At 41.7% G+C, this 20,838-nt stretch overlaps 1 protein-coding gene across 2 annotated transcripts; it reads right to left on the reverse strand.

Annotated features, from left to right (window-relative positions):
- Positions 1-8,553: 8,553 nt before the first annotated feature.
- Positions 8,554-10,643, reverse strand: LOC133364043 (dystrophin-like). Of its 2 annotated transcripts, XM_061585260.1 has the most exons (2): positions 10,070-10,643; positions 8,554-10,003 (listed from the first exon to the last, which is right to left on the reverse strand). In XM_061585260.1, the coding sequence occupies exons 1-2, from the start codon at positions 10,479-10,481 to the stop codon at positions 9,225-9,227; spliced, it is 1,191 nt and encodes a 396-aa protein (XP_061441244.1). In that variant the 5' UTR covers positions 10,482-10,643; the 3' UTR covers positions 8,554-9,224. The 2 variants fall into 2 exon arrangements, with proteins under 2 accessions (XP_061441244.1, XP_061440406.1); XM_061584422.1 differs by having other exon boundaries at positions 8,554-10,643.
- Between the last annotated feature and the right edge of the window lie 10,195 nt (positions 10,644-20,838).

Consider the following 20,838-nt stretch of genomic DNA (forward strand, 5'->3'; position numbering starts at 1 on the left):
ACAAACAGTGATGATTTCCTAAATGTACTACCATACCAAGCACAACAAGATTCCTATGAGTAAGCAGAAAACTCAGCATCCCATAAATAGTCAGGATTCATAACCAAAAACCAAAATTTAAAAAATCCTGGCGGCCAGTCAGCCAAGGTCACAGAAATCCCCATGCAGCATAAACTGATCCCATGCAGCACAACCTGACTCTGGAGGAGGGGAGAAAGATTTTCAAACAGAAACACAATCCTTTATTATGTTCACTCAAAAATCCCATTAATTTACAACACAATCCTAATCATGTCTACTCAAAAGTAAATCCTATTGAATTCAATGGGTAGGTGAGCTTCGCATTGCAGCTTTACTCCCAGAAAAGTGAGTACTGGATTAAAGCTTCATATTGGGAATTTTCTAAACAGTGCCCTCTTCAACAGCTCAGAAAAAAATTAATAATAATAATAATAATAAAATTTTATTTATGAGTCACCTATCTGGCCGAATTAACAGTCACTCTAGGCGACGTACATTGTTTGACTCCTGCACACAAGAGAGAAAAAGACTGAAAGCTATATACCTGCTCAATTTATGAGATTTTCAGATAAGCAGGAAAAAAAAAACGTTTTCTGACCTTGTGATGGGGTCTAGCTTCTGCCTTGTCAATCACAACCCTGACTTCACTTGTTGGCTACAAACCTGAAAGGGTGGGGTTAGAGCAGCCAGCTATGAGCTCATTTAATAGAAATTGTGGGGGGGCAGCAGCTGATGTTTTGATGTATATCTCTTGAACCAGACCACCAAGAAACTTAATTTTTAAAAAAATGAAAACTGAGAGTCAAGAGATTAAGGCAACTCACCCAGAGATTCTGAAGAACCCCAAAAATCCAGTCTTTGGGTGAAAACCAGAGATCCGGTAACCCTAGTTCAAATACTGGGAAGGGAAGTAACTTTTAACAGTATAGGAAACTGCAAAACTTGTAAAGTGTTGTGAAGCTCTTGAGCTAATCAAATTAGGGATGGAGACATATTTTCTGTTGTGATGGTTCCAAAAACATTAAGAACTTTCAACCAAAAAAATCCAAGAAATTTAATTTTACACCGTTATTTAAGGTGTTGGATTCCCAAACAAAATCTAAACGTGCAAAGCTTAAGGGGAAAGGCAAGAGATCTAAGCATACTTCTAAGCAAGCAATTATAAACCATGACACAAAAAGCGAAAGTTCCATTATTGATTCTCCCAAAGATGATGACACTGCTTCAATATCTCTGACGTCATCGTCAACACAAACAGACTCCAGTTCTGACACGAGCACAGCTAACTCCAAACATCATTTTTCCCCCTGGAACCTGGTTCTTCAATCTACTAAATTAGTTATTACTTACAATCGTTCACCCCAAGGATCCAAATTTCATTTCCCAAGTATTCCTTATTTGGACAAACATTTTGGCAGAGCATTGCATCATGGTACTAGAACTAACTATATTAAGTCGATGAAGAACATATCCATCAATTCCTATAAGTTCCGACTTATACTGACCTTTCATACACAGCATTATGCCTCACAAATCTTTCAAGAAAAAGACTATCTTTTAAGGAAATATAATTTTACTCTACAAAGGTATTTTATTAATATGGCTTTCCCTGATCCACTTGCTGTGAAATCTGCTCTTGTCACTTCTGGGAAATATCATAACAATCTCTCTACAGAAGATTTAGCCACAGGTGCTAATCTCTATCACTCTATCCATCCATCTCAGACGACATCAACACCTTTTGCTGGATCAGTTCCAGAAGCCTCACCGATGCTAACTAGTCTGAAAGAGCTAGAACCGGAGGAAAATCAACTTACACAACTTTATACACAATTACCAAATCCAGAACACCAAATTCTCATCAACAAGTTCAATAGACTGATTAAACACCTTAAGGATACTGCAACAGAGGCTGATTATACCAAGGAGTCTACAGAACACGGATTATTTGGAAATTTTCTACCAAACACCTCGCTCCCAGGCCTTTGTAATCCTCCTCCAGTCCTTAATTCATCTATATCTCTAAATCCAATCATGGTGGGTGATTCATGGGACAAAGCGCGGTTTCTATATCCAAAAGAACTTGGTTCTCCATCTAATCCTAATGAGAAATTCCAGTGGAATATTAATATCGGAAGTTCCGCAACAAAAAGAGGATTACAATTGCATGAAGCTGACATCAACAAAGACTCCCTTGTTGTTGCATCTCCTGCTCATCTTATCGAAAAAGCCTTATGTGTTTCATGTCTCTCGAAGGCTGCTATAACAGTACCAGATACTCTTGAAATCACAGCTGAGCCCGTGCTAGATAAATGAGATAATCACTCAAACCTTATTCTTCCTCGTCAGTTCCCCCTACCACCTGTCCCATCCCCTATTAGTCAAGGGGGGAAATCCATATTTCATCATTGCCCAAATTATTCTTCTGTCAGACATTCGGACATAACATGCCTCTCATGGAATATTGCCGGCTGGAACAACAAAGCCAGGGACCCAGATTTTACAAATTTTATTCAATCTTTTGATATTATTTGTTTACAAGAGACCTGGATTAGCGACCAAAACCCATTTATTCTCCAAGGTTTTAGAACCTGGGATAAGCCGGCCACAAAGAGTGCTGCAATGGGTCGCGCTAGTGGTGGAGTTGCTACATTAATAGATACTACGCTTGATGTCTTGGTAACAACTCCTGCTGATCCTTCACCTGACTTTTGCCTGGCGTTAATAATCACGTTTCCTAACGACGCTTCTATTATATGTTAAATGTCTATCTCCCTCCCTTACATTCACAAATCTGTCTCTCTAATTGGATTTCTTTGGGTAATTATCTTGAAATTCTCGGGCTTGCCTACCCATCTCACTTGCTTTTAATTGCTGGGGATCTAAACGCAAGATTGGGTCAGAACTACCCTTTAGTGGGGGATCTAGTGGGAGTTTCTCTGGATGAGCTGCCTCTAATTCCCAGAGATTCAAGAGATAAATCCATAAATTTAAATGGGAAATCCTTGTTTAGACTAATGATTAGTCATCAGTTAATTTGTTTTAATGGAACCTTTCTTGACTCCTCCCATGGTTTTTACACCTTTATTTCATCCGGGGGAGCCAGTGTGGTTGACTATTTCGTAGGTACCCCTTCCTTACTTCCGCTGGTCAAAGACATGGTGATAATAAATAGAGCAGATAGTGACCATCTTCCCCTTTGTCTACACATAAGAGCGCCTAGCCTAAACATCTTCCCTTGTGTCTCTAAACCCATTTTAGACAATTTTACAGGCTTAAGGCGCATTAAGTGGTCAATTGACACTGCAGCCTCTGTAAAACAGTGCTTAGATTCACCTCTACTAACAGAGTTACGTAATCAGGCTATTACTGACCCTGAGGACATCCTGGGAATATTTGAGAAAGTGTCCTCAGCTCTTAAAAGTCTGGTATCCTCTGTTACTCCTGTAAGATCAAATAGAGGTCCAAATTCCTGGTTTGACCGGGAATGCAGAGACAAGAGGAGAGAGTTATCATCACATATTAAATTCTTGCGCCGCAATTACTCAATTGAAGCTACTCACCATTTATTGCTACTGAAGAGAGCTTATAAAAAACTCCTAAAGGAAAAAAAACAAAAATTTTATGTAAATAACTGGAGACAGCTGGACCAGGCATTCCAACTGAGAAAGGATGATGTCTTTTGGAAACTTGTTCAGGGGGGTATTGCTCAGTCCGATCCAGCTTCTATTCCTCCGATTCTACCTGAATCCTGGGTCGCGCATTTCACTAACATTTTTGGTGCAGTGTCATCAGCCCCGCCTTCCCCCTCAACAAGGTGCCCTAACATGCCCCATTGGCCCCCAGTTAGCTGCTCCGAGATTGGCGACTTGATATTGACGCTCCGTACAAATAAAGCTCCAGGAGAAGACATGTTGCCCCCGGAGATTTTCCTTGAGGAAATTTCATGGTGGACTCCGCTATTAGCCCCTCTCTTCACCCATATTAATAGCACGGGTGACTATCCACAAGGCTGGCGTACTAGTATAATTATCCCTATACATAAGAAAGGTGACCCAGCTGAGCCTAGTAATTATAGGCCTATTAGTCTCCTAGATATTTCTGCTAAACTTTATGCCCGTTTTTTACTAAATAAATTGGAGGAATGGGATATAAAGAACTCGATTATACATCAAGAACAGGCAGGATTCAGAAAGGGAAGGAGCACACTAGATCAAGCATTCATCCTACACCATCTTATAAATAAGGCCATTAAAAGTCCATCTTCGTCGCTTTATGTTGCGTTTATAGATTTTGCGGCTGCGTTTGACTCGGTGGATAGAGAGCTCTTATGGCACAAACTAGCCCAATCTAATGTGGATAAAAGATTGGGGTGGCTCATTAAATCTCTCCACCAGTCAAACCTTTTAAGAGTTCGTTTAGGCAGAAATGGGGCCCTTTCCTGAACTATTCCATCCTCAAAAGGTGTGAAACAGGGCTGCATATTGGCTCCCTTCCTTTTTAATTTTTTTATAAATGATATAATTCCAACCCTGTCCTCTCTTAAGTTTTTCCCCCCCTCTGTTGGAGTAAACAAAATTTCAGTTTTATTATACGCTGACGATTTGGTACTTTTTTCTTTAAACAAAATTGGCTTAAAAAGAATGCTTGTAAATTTAGAAGGATATTGTAAAGCAAATCACCTGCGGATTAATCATTCAAAATCTAAAATTATGGTCTGTGGAAATCATAGGAAGGCCAAAAGTCTTTGGACGTTGAACGGAATACCCTTAGAACAAGTCCAGTCATATAAATACCTTGGTATAAATTTTTCCCCCACACTTTCATGGAAATCACAATCAGAAGTCACTAAACTCGCTACCTCTAGAATATTTGGCCAATTAAAAAAAAATTTTTATACTCGAGGTGGACAAATGATTGCGCCAATGTTGAAAATCTATGTAGCCAAAGTCTTATCTAAAATACTTTATGGGTCCGAATTGTGGGGTCCCTCCCTTAAATCATCTTTGGAGCCCCTTCAAAATTCCTTCCTGAAACTCCTCTTGGGCCTACCGCGGGGTACCCCTTCTGCCCACGTAAGGTTCGAACTGGGTATCCACTCATTGTCTGCCAAAATTGACTTGGCAGTTTTAAGGTTTGCAAGGAAAATTCTTCTGCATGATAACTTATCTGTCCTCAAAGGTTGCTGGCAGGAACAATTACAAAAAGGAGGTTGGGCTCAATTAACTATGGCCTTAATTGAGCACTATAACCTTACAGCCAGCAACTTAAAAATATTCTCCCCCAGGGAGCTACGAAACTGGGTCCTTAACCAGGATGAGGCCCATGATAGGTTCCACATAGCGATGTCCTTATATTCGCATTGGTTCCCCCTCTTTAAAACTAATCATGTTATTGCTCCCTATTTTACCATTTTACTTTCTTCTTCGAAACGTAGAGCTTTTACTGAATTGAGGTTCCAGACAATGACTACAGCAGTTTTAGAAGGCCGATATAGGGGCGTCCCGAAATCCCAACGTCTCTGTATATGTGGAATAGGGGAGATAGAGGATCTTACTCATTATTTACTGAATTGCTCACTTTACAAACTGCCGAGACGCAAATTCTTAGACCCGTTTATAAAGCCCAGGGAGGCTCTTAACCCTGATAACTTAATAGCTGATTTATTGGCTGACAATTATAAAGAGGTTACCCTAGCGGTCGCAAATTTTGCGCTGGCAGCAAAGCACATTAGAGCTCATTTTGTCAAATCTAATAATGATAAACCCTGAATAACTGTGTTATGTTTTGTCTGCTCATAATGTTGTTTTAAAATGATGTTTTATATCTGTATAGTATATTTTGCAATGGCCTACGGCTAGAAGCAATAAAGTATTTCATACAGTATAGGAAACTGCAAAATTTGTAAAGTGTTGTGAAGCTCTTGAGCTAATCAAATTAGGGATGGAGACATATTTTCTGTTGTGATGGTTCCAGTGCGTCTCCACCACTCTTTTCTGAAAACAGAGGCATATGACACTAGTCAAACTCCACCCCTTTTTTCTAAAAACTTGGTCAGATCAGCTCAAGTGCATTTTTTTTTAAATTTAGCTTCAGTCAGATTTTGAAACTGACTGGTAGATCATTTGCCTTCCAGATGTGGTCAATGGAAACACTTTGCTTTAAGCTCAGGCAGAGACAGTGATTGGCCCAACATTTTGCTATGGGCAGTCAGGAAAGGTCTGAAGGGAGGAAGGGAGGTGTGTCCAGCAGAGAGCAGAGTTGCTTCAAAACACAGCCAGAAAAAGATTTTGGCTGCTTTTCAAGCAACTAGTGTGCCCATGTGATGTCTCTGTATATATATAATACTGTAAATATGGTAAGTGCAGGTTTATTAGAGTATATGTTGTAAGTAGACTGAGTGGGGGGGGGAGAACATGGGTTGGAATGTTGATGAGTGTTGTATGATGACTGACTGAGCGCTTGAGTGTCTGAAGGTATAAATGTTGCGCTGCTATAGTGCGTGTGGTCCAATACAACACCAAAAGCAGGTTCGGTATAGGAAAAGATCCAGTCACAGGCAATGGTTTCGTTAAGAGTCCTTTTACTGAGACATTCAGAATTACAATCAGCTTCTTCCACATCACGCTACACCCCCACACCACTTTCGGTTTCTCTCAAGCCTTAAGTAGATAAGAGTGCCCTTGTATTGACACAGCTGCCACAGACGGCCTTGGTATTCTCCCTAGCCAGATTAACCCCATAACAGCAGGTTTTTCAGTTGCTTTCCTCTCTGTGAGGAACACACACATAACCTGAGAGCCCAACAGCCCCCACCTGTTTCTCACAGAAATTCCAGTGCCCTCTTATCTATTACATGCACTTGCTTTAACATTTGGTTACAGTTGACAGCACCTTATACATTTCAGCTTTGCTTTACACATTAACATTTTCCGGATTCCAGGCTTTCTTTATTCACTACATCTGTTACATTTTATAAATAGATCAATCAACATTCCTTTCCCACGTTTCATCATTGCATTTAGGTTTCACACATGTTAAATACAACGTTTCTGCATCCACGTTTTGTTTAGTGTATGCCCCCTGGTCTGTGATAAGACCAATTGTGAATCTTTCAGGCAGCTTCCCTTTGTTCTCTCTCTCTGAGCGTCTTAAGGGAACTTGGGACTTCGTTTCCCTTGTGCCATCGTTGCCTGCACTAGTTCCTGGTAACTCCCTCTCATGTAATGACACATCATCAGCTTTTCTTTTCTTAATGTTATGTTTCCCCCAAATGAGCTCATATAACGCTTCCTTTAATGGCATTTGCAGTACTTCTTCCTTTGCACTAGGACCTGGCTGTATGTCCTCCTCTTTTACTGCATGTGTATCGTGTGACCCATTTAAGTTTATGGTCTGACTTTGCTTCCATTCCTGATCTGAAACTTTGATGCTTCGACTAAGAACTACTTGTTGCAGCTCAGGAACCCAGACCCTGTAATAAGCGTTCTGAAAGCCCAGCACATGTCCCTCCTGGGCTCTCGGTGCTAACTTACCACGCCTTTTACTCTTGGGCACGTGAACCCAACATTTAGCCCCAAAACGCTCAATGTGCCTTATCCGTGGTTTCTTCCCCGTCAGTTTTTCATAGGGAGACATTCCAAGACTCCTGTGTAACAACCTATTCTGGATATAAACAGCATATAGGATACACTTTCCCCAAAATGTGTTGGCTAGGTTTGAATCTCCCAACATGGCTCTCATGGACTCCTGAAGAGACCTATTTTTTCTCTCCGCAACCCCATTTGAAAACGGAGAAAACGAGGCAGTGAAGTTTTGGGCTATCCCCTTTCTTTCCATGAAGTCCTGCAAAGCTTGGCTCGTGAATTCGCCCCCCTGATCTGAGCGTATGCGTTTTATCATGACCCCATGTTGTGTTTCCACTCTCTTTATGAACAAGCGTAATTTCGTATCTGCCTCATCTTTTCTCTTCAGCAAGTACACATGACAATACCTTGTGAAATCATCTACCACAACCATGAAATACTTAGCACCCCCCTTTGAACACTGCAATGGTCCAGATAAGTCGACATGTATCATCTGATATGGTGCAGTGGTTGTGCATTCTGTCTTTTGATTTGTGGGTGCCACTGTGGCTTTAGCCCTGTAACACGCATCACATTCATATACTTGCTCACACCCCTGTAATTTCATGTCCTCACTATGAGTAGGGGTTTTCTTAATTGTGTCATAATGAGCATGACCCAATCTTCTGTGCCACTGATGTGCACAGTTTTTGTGCAACTGTCTATTGGCACTTAATACAGCACATTCCGGCTCAGCGTGAGTGCTTTGCAATGTGAACAGTGACTCTTGCAGACACCCCTGCATGCATATCTCATTGCCTCATTTAACAACACATCTCCCTTGCTCAAACGTTACAGAATAACCTATATCTGTTAGTTTCTTTACAGACAAAATATTACTTGCCAATTGCGGGACTAACAATACATCTGTCAAAATTTATTTATTTATTTATTTAATTTGTTAGTCACTTTTCTTCACAAAAGTGAACCCAAAGTGACTTACATACAATCAAACTAACTGGATAAATTCCAAAAGACTTAATTTCTACTTGGAAGGAGGTGGAAAAGCTACCTCAACTGGAAGTTTAGGACAGTGTTATTTTTTAAGTCAGTGCTAGTCAGACACAAAACAATGAGAAATGTACATTGATAGTTTTGGTGTTGCAGAAATTCTCTGGTAAGGAAAAGAACACAGAACATGAATATATGTCTGGTACAATTACAGAGCTGAAGTGATGCTAAACAAATGCACTGCCTCTTTTTTGTTTTGTTTTTTAATAGGGATTTATATAAACATTTTTTTTATAAAGCACACTTTGTTTACAATCTTTCTTTATAACGGTTATAAATTTTTAACAACCCAAAATGCGTTCCATATAAAGAAATGGCAAGTTATGTAGCTATCAAGATTTTACATGTAGTTTTCTTATTTTTTTGTACAATTGCATAGATGTGTAAAACCTGCCATTGTTAACAAAACAATAACAGACTTAAGAAACTACTGTAATCTACAGTATAGTACCACTACCTTTCACAAAAATATAGATTTGTTTTCATGTAAACTCTTACAGTCTAATCCTTTTGTCATATGAATATTATAAAAACCATGCGGGTACTGAAGTTGTAAAACACATCTTGCTATTCTAACGCCTTGTTGTCTGTCATCACGGTCACTAAGGTTTCCATTGCTCGCCCCAAGTCATCTGCCATGTGGAAGAGGCTGCCTACATTGTGGCCTCTTGTACTTGGGAAAGAATTGTTGAGCTGTTCCATGACCTCTTCTAACCCTGTGCTTGTGTCCTGGGGAGGACTGAGCAGATCATCCTCACCCATAGATTCTGAAGTCTGACTGCCAACTACACAGAGAAGCATTGGCTGATTACTGTCTGACCTCTGTAACGAGGTAGGAGAAGACTGAGTTGTACCGTTCACCTTGGAATCCACTTGAGGCTGTTCCAGCAGCTGCCTCAACCTGTGCAGCTGTGATTCCAACTGTTTGTTGTGATCCTCCAGGATTTGCATCCTGGCTTCTAGACGGCCTTTGTGCTGACGAAGTAGTTTGGCTTCTGCAATGAGTTCTGCATCTCGTGGACTCTGAGGGGAAATGGGCATCATCTCAGGTGGGGATGGCAGTGGAGATAGTCCTTTGTGATCATGTTGCTGCTTCAACTGGTCATATTCTGCCTGAAGGTTTCTGTTTTCTTCCTCCAAGTCTGCTAGGATTCTCTCCAGTTCACTTCTTTCTTCGCTTTCCAAAGAAATTAGAATCTGTGCAGGGCTTCGAGGTTGACTGAGTGGGGATTCTTGGTTCAGACTTTGGCAGTAGTGCTGGATTAACAAATGCTCATCATCTATGCTCTCATTAGGAGAAATGCTATCATTCAGGTATGTCCCATTAGTGTTCTCCATTTCTGCTAGCCTGCTAGCATAATGTTCAATACGTGAGTGGGTATCGTCATGTGAAAGCTGAGGGGATGAAGCAGGCGCAGAATCTACTGGCCAGAAGTTGATCAGAGTAACAGGAGTTTCCATGTTGTCTCCCTCCAACACTGTTTGTACAGGCAGGTAGCCCATTCTTGGGTGTTTTGCAGAGTATCTTTTTGTCCGGAATTTGTTTTTCAATACCTTGGCAAAGTCACGGACATCTTCTCCTGAAGTAGTTGGTGTGCAATACTCTACCATTGGGTAGTGCATCTTATGACCTTTTGCAACTCGCCCAGAAAAGAAGCAGCTTTGGCAGATGTCATAGTTAAAGTGCTTTAAACTTCTGTACCTGAATCCAATTATTGGACACTCCTTACAGATGTTGCACTTGGCTTGGTGTTTGGCAGTTTCAGCAGCAGCCACCCTATGTAAAACTGGCAGCCATACCATGGATTGTGGTTCGAGTCTCATCCAATCCAGAAAAAGGGCTGCCTCAATTTCAGGCTTGTTATTGGCAAACTGAAAACAACTCCTAACACTGGGTCAATATTACTGCCACCAAAAGAAGCAACTTCACCCAGTTGTCTTGGAATCTGGATAGAGTCATGCAGGAGGAGGCCCAGACGACGCTGGTCACAGAATCCAGTGGAATTGGCTACTTGCTTGAACAGATATCTGTATTTGTCTTCCAAATGTGCTTTACACAGGGAAACTACACCAGTTTTAAAAGACAGGACCCGGATCCTTCCTGTTCGACCCGTGTCATAAACATTCAAAAGCCAAAAGAAAATGGTCTGGAGCTCACTCAGTTTCAAAGTTCCATGCGCCAGGACGTCACGTTTGGATCCGTCAGCCAATAAAACAGTTTCCTGCACTGGTTTCGATGAGTGAAATAGGCTTGCATCTTTTATGAGGCAATGAGATGCACCACTATCAATTACCCATTGAGAGTTAATTGTTTTATGCTTCTGGGCACTAACAAAGTTCACGCTAGAGTGCTTCCAGCCTCTGTCTCTTTGCTTGGCTGCACAGTTCCGCTGTATATGTCCCCTTGCTCCACAAAAATAACAGGATTTTAGTCCATGCTGCTCTTTGAAGGTAGACTGCTTAGTTATGACTGCTTCTTTTGGCTCAGTCCTCCTAGTCTCCTGTCTTCTTTGCCATTCTTGATTGAGTTTCTCTTCTACAAAATCCAGACTCAATCCTCCGTCAGGCATTGCCTCCATAGACGTCACGAAATTGTTCCATTTCTCGTCAAGGGAAGACAAAATGATGTACACCTTTTGTAGATTGCTATGCTCAACCCCTCTGTCCTCCAACTCTGCAAACAGACGTCGAAATTCCGTTAAGTGCTCAATCATGGTGCTCTCCTCAGTTGGACACATCTGATATAACCTTCTCGCCAAACAAAGTTTGCTCCCTGCGGTTTGTTGCATGTGTACAGTATTCAAAACAGTCCACATACATTTTGCTGTGGGCTCATCTCTCACATATAGCAGTTGAGAGTCGGACAGTGCTAATGTGATAAAAGCCTTCGCCTTTTCATCCTTACGTGTCCATGCCGCTTGAGGGGCCGCCGGTGGGGTGGTGTCAATGACTTCAAACAGATCCTCTTTGATCAGAAAAGCCCTCATCCGTAGCTTCCAGCTGGCATAATTTGTTTCAGTGAGCCATTCCATAGGCATTCCAGCAGACATATTTATTGCCATTCTCAGCGCTCTCCTTTCCGCTCACCTCTTTCTCACACGGCCTCCGACCAAGCTCGCGTCTCAGCTCCGAGGTTTCGGACCAGAACCGGCTCTAGCGCTGTATAGCAGACCAGAATCCTGGGCCCATAGCCCTTGTTGCGCTGCACTAGTGCGTGTGGTCCAATACAACACCAAAAGCAGGTTCGGTATAGGAAAAGATCCAGTCACAGGCAATGGTTTCGTTAAGAGTCCTTTTACTGAGACATTCAGAATTACAATCAGCTTCTTCCACATCACGCTACACCCCCACACCACTTTCGGTTTCTCTCAAGCCTTAAGTAGATAAGAGTGCCCTTGTATTGGCACAGCTGCCACAGATGGCCTTGGTATTCTCCCTAGCCAGATTAACCCCATAACAGCAGGTTTTTCAGCTGCTTTCCTCTCTGTGAGGAACACACACACAACCTGAGAGCCCAACAATAAATGAGAGGATGATAGGTGAGAGTGAGTTCAGTTGGTTTTGGAGTGGGTTGTAGGGAGGATTGGATTAGGCAGGTAGGGAGTCAGGTTATTGATGACTAAGAAACATAAAGAGTAATGCATCTTATGAAACCACACACTTGTTGACTAAACCTTTGAGTAATCTTGTTATTCCCTGTGTATATAAATAAATATTTCTTCGTTTACCAAAACACCTGAGCCTTGGCTGGGTTTTCACAGACCAGAAGGGTGGGCAGGGCATATACCAAGGTTGGGAAACAGTATCAATGGTGGCAGCGGTGAAGAGATAGTGTAACTTCATCAGGTATTCAGAGCAACCCAAGGCTGTAATCTTTATAGGCACAAAGATACAGGGGGGTTGTGGCCTGCAAGTGCACCCAGACACAACGTAGCAATAGGCCAGGAGGAGACTAAGGCACAGTCTCAAGGCAATATTGTTTACAGGGAGTGTTTGGTGGTGCTGCCTAGCAGTGGGATCTTGTGAGATCTTTGCTAGAGCCGGTGAGAGAACTGTTTTTGAGAGCAGGACCCTGAGGTGGGACCGTGACAAGGCGGTGACCACAGGTAGGGGCCTGACAGCCCACAACCAAACATATACTTTATCCTAGCAGAAACAAGAGAGTCCCATTTGGTTGTGCCTCCCAAAAATGCATGGCTTTACTCTAACTTTATGAGTCTCTTTCTTACAAGAAACAGTGCGATGATCATTACATTGACAGAAGACCAGCTGCAGAGAGGAGTTCAAAGATGAGAGGACTGTAATACAGACATTCAAAAGTCAACCAAAATGAAGCAATTGCTATTATCATCATTGTTACTATTAACAACAATTATCAAGCCTTTATCCTGCCTAGTCCAAGGACTGAGGGTGGGTTGCCACCCTGGGCTTCTACTAGGAGGAATGGCAGGATATAAATTTAACAAACAAACAAATAAAAGAGGTCTTCTGTATCTTTAAAAGTTGTGCAGGGGGAAGGAAGAATTTCACCTTGTGGTTTTTCCCATTACAGTGTTGCAAGAAAACCTGCACTTGGCTGAATTTTCTCTTCTCTTAAAGATACAGAATCATTCTCAGGCCCTGAGCCTGGCAACCCTAAGTGGAATGGAAACAACAATGGTTGCAATGAACATAGGATGGGATGGAAATCACAGCCTCCTTACATTCCTATTCATTACAAGCTGTGTATCACATTGCCTGTTTATAAGGAGTATAGTTATGGATGGACATTTATGGACCCCTGTAGAAGCAGACACCAAAGATTCCTTTTTCCCACTTGCAGTCTCCATAATAAAGCTGCACTGCAGCTATGGGAAAGATGGGTTATCGTGGTGGGCTTCCTTGGAACTATGAAAAAAAATCATTGGCAAAATCAGGTAACCCCCATTTGAAATCAGTTGGCTTAAAGAGCCAATTCTGAACTCAGTTGAGGCCAACATTCATTAAAGTAATTTAAAAACTGCATAATCCAGATATCTAAGTGGCAGAAAAATAGGGAGATCATAGGCTATAGTCCTATACACATTTTACCTGAGAGTAACCCCCACTGAACTCAATACAACACACTTTGGCATAGATATTCGTAGGACTGCACAGTTAATTAATCTTCCTGGTAACTGGAATATCCATCAAGAGTGTCCTGAACCAACCAATGTGCCCTCTGCTAGTCTTATAGTCAGCAATGTGACACAGAAGTAATCCCTCTTAAAAGGTCCAAGTTGTTTAGAACTTCTCTAGGCCAATACTAGTATTATATTAAATTGCTACAGGAGATTTGATATAGACTATAGCGAAATATGTTTGAATTGGCTGTTAAATTCTGAACTAGCTGGAGTTTTCATATAGCTTTCTAAGACATGAATGTTAGTAAAATTAGGGTTCTTCAGATGACACTTGGATCTTTATTTATCTGAAGGCATTATAAGAGCCTGTCCTCTCCATGTAATCAGGAACTCTGAACAAATGCACACAACACATACACAGGCTCTCTTCAGACCTTCAAATGAACGTGCATTGGTTGGGAGAAAAGGCTGACACCACAGTCCCTCTCTCACTCTGACACATTTATTCTCACCCAAATGTTGTCTGAAAGAGGTTTTGAAATTAAAAGAAATGTTGGCAAAAACACTCCATGGTACAACCTGAAGCTCAGGTGTAGACTTCAGTCAAATAAGGAAGCTGAACTGCATGAATGATGTGAGCAAGGTCACAACACCTGCCAACTATCATTATGTCACTCTGTTTCTCAATCCTTTCTCCAGTACTTTCTTAATGTTTCATTGATGGTTACTTGGTGTTATGCTGTGTACCTCGAGATGTGACTGAAAGTGTGTGATGCCTTTAGTACCAAAAAAGAAGAAGGTATCCTTAGAGAAGTTAAAACATCAGGCCAATTCAATGAAATATGTGCTCTTTAACTGAGCCAGTGAAACTAGAGCTGGTTTTGATCCCGTACCTGAAACATCTCAGTTGAGAATAAATGGGATCAATTGAACAGAATTATCTGGAGCAAGGCACAAATCAGTAACTAAAAAAACCAAAGTTAGGTAATCCTTCACTAGGACCAACCAAAAAGCTTTGAAAATGTGCCAAGTGTCCAAATTCTCCAGGACTTCCATCAGGCAAGATGTTACACAAAGTTCAGGGTGACAAGGAAGATGAAAAATAAAAAAGTACAAAACAAAACAGGCTTGATATAGTTACGAGGTCAGCTTGTAATTCCAAGAGGGAGATTGCAGGCTGAGTAAATCCCTCCCAGGTGGTATCTATATCAGGTTACACAGGATTCTGGGATGAAGGAGAAATGGCTGAGAAAATAAAGTCCAGCTGGTAACCCAGATGCAGTTGTGTAGTGACAAATTCAGAAGTGCAGGGTCCTTTTGTAATAGTCACAGCCATGCCCTCTTTTAAGATTATAAAAACTTCTAAGATTATAGAATAATCAGAGTTTGGAAGTAATTCATCACAAGTAACAAATTACTTGTAATTTGTTACTTTTTTGAGGAACAAGTGGGTAATTCCTTTACATTTTGATTGTAATAGAACTAGGAGTAATCTTATTACTTTTGTGGAATAATTGTAATGTTTTCAGCATTACTTTGGGGGGAGCAGGGGAAGTCTTCTGCTCCTCTGATTTGTGGATGAAAACCATGTGCCTCAAACTGGGCTTCTGTGCAGCATTACTCTTCCCTCGTGCTCTGTGGGTGGGTAGGAGGCGATGAGGGAGGAGGTGGAGAGCGAGATGGAGGGTGGAGTGTAGAAAACAATTGTTTTAAAAAATGGAGGGTGGTGGAGAAGAATGGAGGGGAGGGGAAAAGGAGCCGGAGGGCAAGAACATGGATAAAAGAGGGAAAGGAGGTAGCAGCAGAATGGAGATAAATAAGTGTGGAGGTGAATGATGACAACATGTGTGTGTATTTGTGTGTGAATACTGTGTTTGCACTTGGCACACAAAGTGGCCTCCGCCACCCTCCCTGGCTACTTTGCTGCATTTGCAGTATTTAACTTTTTTACATCTCTGGGGAAAATGTTTGCTTGGGTGAATGTCCCTTAGTTGGGGGCAGGGCAGGGTCTGGGAGATAGTTAAGTGAGAGAGATTATGCTGGCTGCTGGCTGAGTGGGGGGAGGGTTTCACTTGGTTTGACATGCAAAGATCTGAGTAGTGACCTCTGCCTACTTCCCCACCTCCCTTACCAGCAGAGAGACCACCATTGCTATCTTATGGATAAAAAGAATTATTTGACTACAAATGTATGTGTGTGTTTATTTTTAATGTTGTTTTAAATGTTTACTTAGATGTGCAGCAGCCAAGGCCAGCACCTTGTAGGCGTTTTTTTAAAAAGTACCTGAAATGTAATTGTAGTGATTACCTTTGAGGAAAAAGTAATTAGTTACTTTCAGAACAATTGTAATTGTAATGGTAATTACTACTTTTGGGGGGCATGTAATTGTAACTGTAATTTATTACTTTTTAAAAGTAATCTTCCAAGCTCTGAGAATAATCTGGCCAGGCTTGAATACTATTTTCTGCTTCTATATCATTGTCACCATTTGACTGTCCTTTCTCACTGTCAGATATATTGCTTGAATTACTGGATTCAGTGTCTAATGCATTTATCTCCCTGCTGCTAGAGTCTTCTCAGTAGCTGACTTACCTCCTTTCACTCTGATTAGCTCCAATCAGCAGAAAAGAACAAGGAAGCAAGTTAGAAGACTCTTCTCAGTGGTGAACACTCTTCCCTTTTGTGCTGATTGGCTCATAGGATGCTGGAGACATAGGGGCCCTGCTGGGATTTAGTTCCCAAAAGCATAAAAGGTCCAAGACCCTCTGAGACCCTGGACAACTAGAACCCTGCCCAGATGTGTGTCCCACCTTAAACAAACCACACAGGTTCCTGAGCCCTTTTCTGCACAGCAAGGGTTTGCTTTATGCTTTCATCAATGCTTCTCTCCCTCACACCAATTACAGTCTTAAATGTTGCATCAGAAACTGCTTTTGAAACTCTCTCAAGTTTATTTATTTATTATTTATTTATTAGATTTATAACCCACCCTTCCTCCCAGTAGGAGCCCAGTTTCTGAAACTTCTTGTCAAGCAGGAATCAAGGAGCTGGTGTGGTACAGAATACTGGACTAGTATGGAGGAGAGCAGGGTTCAAACTCACTAGATGACCTGGGGTCAGGCACGGCTTCTCAGTCTAAACTACCTCACAAGGTTCTCGTTAGGGATGGATGGTCCAGTTCATGTCCCTTGCATGGGAGTAGACCAAAAAGCCTGTTCCATCAAATGTCTGTGTGGTTTAGGCAAAATCCTAAAAAGCTGCACATTTAAAAAAACCATTATAGAGGACTTACGAGGTGGTATGCAAGCTTCCCTGGCACTTCTCTTTGTTTTTTAAAGCCATTTGAAGACATTTGAGTAAAAAGCCCCTTGAAGCAGCAGGATGTTATGATGCGCCACTCCTTTCTCGGGTAGGGGAGAAAAGATGGCGGCCACCACGTAGGGAGGCAACCAGCTTTTTTTACATACAATGCCCCTGTAAGTCAGCATCTCAACCCAAACTCCTCTTCCTTTCCCAATCCTGTGCTGTGCTGTGCTGTGCTGTGCTGTCACACCCACTGACCACCTTTTATGCATCCACAGGGAGTGCAGGTAAGCATCTACCATCAGCACACCATTTCCAGCCTGGCCATGTCAACTGGCTGGGCCAAGATCAGGATGGCATGGAAGCTGGCAGCTACTGCTCTGCTTTCCTCGTGTTTAGCAGCATTGTACAAGTTGAGCATGTGTAGAAAGCCCTGGTTCAGTTTGCAGTATGTCTGTGTGAAGGATCTCAGGGAGCAAGAGTGGCACAAAGCCACTGCTTGTGCCTTTCAATAGGGGCTGCTAGTCAGGGAGATAGTACTGGCCTATATGGACCAATGGTCTGAGTCAGTAAAATGATTCACATGTTCATCTGTAAAGGAATGAACATTAAATGGAAATGGACTACCTTCAAGTCGATTCTGACTTATGGCGACCCTATTAATAGGGTTTTCATGGTAAGCGGTATTCAGAGGTGGTTTACCATTGGCTTCCTCTAAGGCTGAGAGGCAGTGACTGGCCCAAGGTCACCCAGTGAGCTTCATGGCTATGTGGGGATTCATACCCTGGGAGATGCAACCTGCTAGTCCTGCCCCCGAAATCCACATGCTCATCTGAACCTGTGAAGCACGCATGTGGAAGTTCTCCACACACAAAAGTTTTGTCCAAAATAGGCTCTATTGTTCACAGGTGCAAACAAATGTGTGGAAGTTAAAGGTAGAGCCTGTCATCTGCTGGTTCCCATCACACGCATATCTCCGCACAGGAGAACTCATGAACATGGCTACAGTAGCTGTCTAGCAAACTTAATGATGAATTGCTATGGCTAGACATTTGCATTTCTTTCTTTTAAAAGGTACCCATTACAAAATACAAGTGCAGTTCCCTTTTTATGGCCCGTGTTTTCTCAAGAGTCATTGTTTCAAAACTAAGGAGGAAAAGTCTACATAAACTTTGAGTGTATTGCAAGAAACATCAAGGTTAAGAATTAACTTTCAAATACAAGTAAGCATTCTGCCACTGAGAGAACAAAACATTTCACTGGGATTATGTCAGAGATACAGAGATGAAATACTTTACTGCCAGTGGCAAATTGCGGGAACAGTTTTGTTCATGTGGAATGGGAATAAGTATTTACTCAGTGTAAACTATTACTCAAGACATAGTCTTTTGAAATAGCACAGCTCCGGGACATGAAAATCTAAACTGATCAATCACACACAAGCCTTTTGAACAAGGCAAAGTAGAGCTGTAAGGAGGAAGAAAATCAGCCAAAGGCTCCGTGGTTTAAAAGTGAAAAATACTCCCTACATTTGTATTTATTATTTATTTATTTGATTTATATCCCACCCTTCCTCCCAGTAGGAGCCCAGGTTTCCTGGCATGGAAGCATTCCCACAAATCACTCTCATGTCTGAAAGTGCAATGTTGGCATTTTAATTACATGGTACTTCTACAATATTTGCTTTGCAAATGGTAGGGATATTTTAAAGCTGTTTCCAGCTGATTCATTTGCAGGACCATCCTTGCACCACAAATTCTAACATTCCCACTGCCTCAGAATTGAGTGATGATTCCCCCCTAAGTGTCTCCTAACATTCTAGAAGGGTATTTTGGGGGAGTGATTGTAATGATAATGGGGGCTAGAGAAGCCCCAATATTTGTTTATGTAATGTATGTATTTGCCTTATTATTCCACTCTTCAACAGGTTCTCTTAGAGCACACAGAACATGGGTGGCCCTCCAGGTATTGCTGGACAACATGTCTCATCATCCCCAACTATTATCAAAGCTAGCCAGAGCTGATGGGACTTGGAGTCCAGCTACATCTGAAGGGCCACAGCTGGTGATGCACCCCTGGCATAAAACCTGAAGTGTGCACACAGAAAACATTCATGCCATGAGTCCAGAGTCCACACATTCATCCCATTCAATTTTACCAACTGGTGTTCCAGTCTTGAAACCTACCTAAGAAAAGCATACGTTTTGGGAATGATTCTGTGGAAGCATTGTAGCCAAGCAGCAAACAACAACATTTCAAATTGGGTTTGATCCTGGATGAAGCAAACATTGGAGGGATGCTGGGAAGATCTGAGCTTTAGGGCTTTCTATGAGCCAGGGTGTCGTCTGCATGTCCTGGAGAGTAATAAGTAAGATCTGAATGTCTCTCCACTCCCATTGATTTATTTTGTGGCATTGCACATGCTCCCATCATGTTCTCTCCATTCCATGTCTCTTAAAATGGGACAAGGGGTGGCCTGCTAAGACAGAGGTAGCCAATGTGGTGTCCTCCAGATGTGTTGATCTCTAATTCCCATCAGACTCAGCCAATATGGCCAATGGTCAGGGATGATGGGAATTCGAGTCCAACAACCTCTGGAAGGCATCATGTTTGCTACTGATGTTCAAGGGGAAGGGTCATAGACGTGGTAGAAATGTGTTGTCCCCACAGAATGCCAAGCTCTTTTCTCCCCTCAGCTAAATCTCTGCTTCAGGTGGCATAAGGAGCATTCAGTACCCCCAGTTTCAGGCATGTTTTTGTTGGTGCTTTAAACTTTCAGACAACACCATTAAATTCACTTAGCCCCACAGGGCATGTTCCACATTACAATGATATATTGGGTAAGTGTCTGGGCTTCCCCCAAAGAATCCTGGCAGAGTTAATGTGGTGAAGATGCTGAGAACTGTCCTCCTCACAGAATTACAGTTCCCAGGGTTCAACAGGAAATGACTATTAGATTTTTGTCTAATAGTCTGTTCTTCACGACATTACAACAGTAATCATTTATATAGGGATATAGGCTGCACACACATCATACATTTAAAGCATATTGCTTCCTCCAAAGAATCCTGGGAAGTGTAGTTTATCCCTCATAGAGTTTGACTTCCCAGCCACCCTTAGCAAACTACAGTTCTCATGATACTTGGGAAGAAGAATTGTGCTTTACATGTATGGTGCATACACAGCCATAATCACCTATGATTCAAGAGCAAACATGTTGCCCACAAAGAAGCACAATCTCCATTTTTGCCTGGGTCACATATGGTAAAAAACAGGAGTGCAAATATTAAAGCATCCACTTGTCTGCCATGGATTGTATATCCAAGAAAAGACTAACAGAACAAGTGGGAGAGTGTGAATCATAGAAAGAATAACCCATAACAAAATTCATTGAGCCACCATGGAGCTGAGTGCTGTGACAAACTGCAGGTTTTAGAACACGTTTTTATCACAGCCAAAGCAACTCATTTTTTTAAACATTGTTTCAGTTGAAGAAAATGGTAATTAGCCATTGCAAATTATCAATTGTCTCAGGATATTTCTTTCAGTCAATGGTGTATTCTCCTCTCTGCTGCCTATGATCTGGGAATGACAGCTTTTAAATTAACAGCCACTCTGTATTATCACAAAAGCAGACACAACAGACAAGCTTGTGACTGGTTGAGAAGCTGGATTGTATTGTCATTCAAAAGGGAGAAATGTATAACTTGCATTGAGGACCCTAAAGAAATATGACATTTCTCATATTTCAGAATGGAGCACCTATAAGTCAACAG

Source organism: Rhineura floridana, chromosome 1 (genome assembly GCF_030035675.1).
Source record: "Rhineura floridana isolate rRhiFlo1 chromosome 1, rRhiFlo1.hap2, whole genome shotgun sequence".
Classification (NCBI taxonomy): Eukaryota; Metazoa; Chordata; class Lepidosauria; order Squamata; family Rhineuridae; genus Rhineura; species Rhineura floridana.

What these genes read in the sequence shown, in the direction of transcription:
- LOC133364043 (XM_061584422.1), bottom strand. Translation starts at nt 10,481, where the DNA reads ATGAGACTCGAACCACAATCCATGGTATGGCTGCCAGTTTTACATAGG.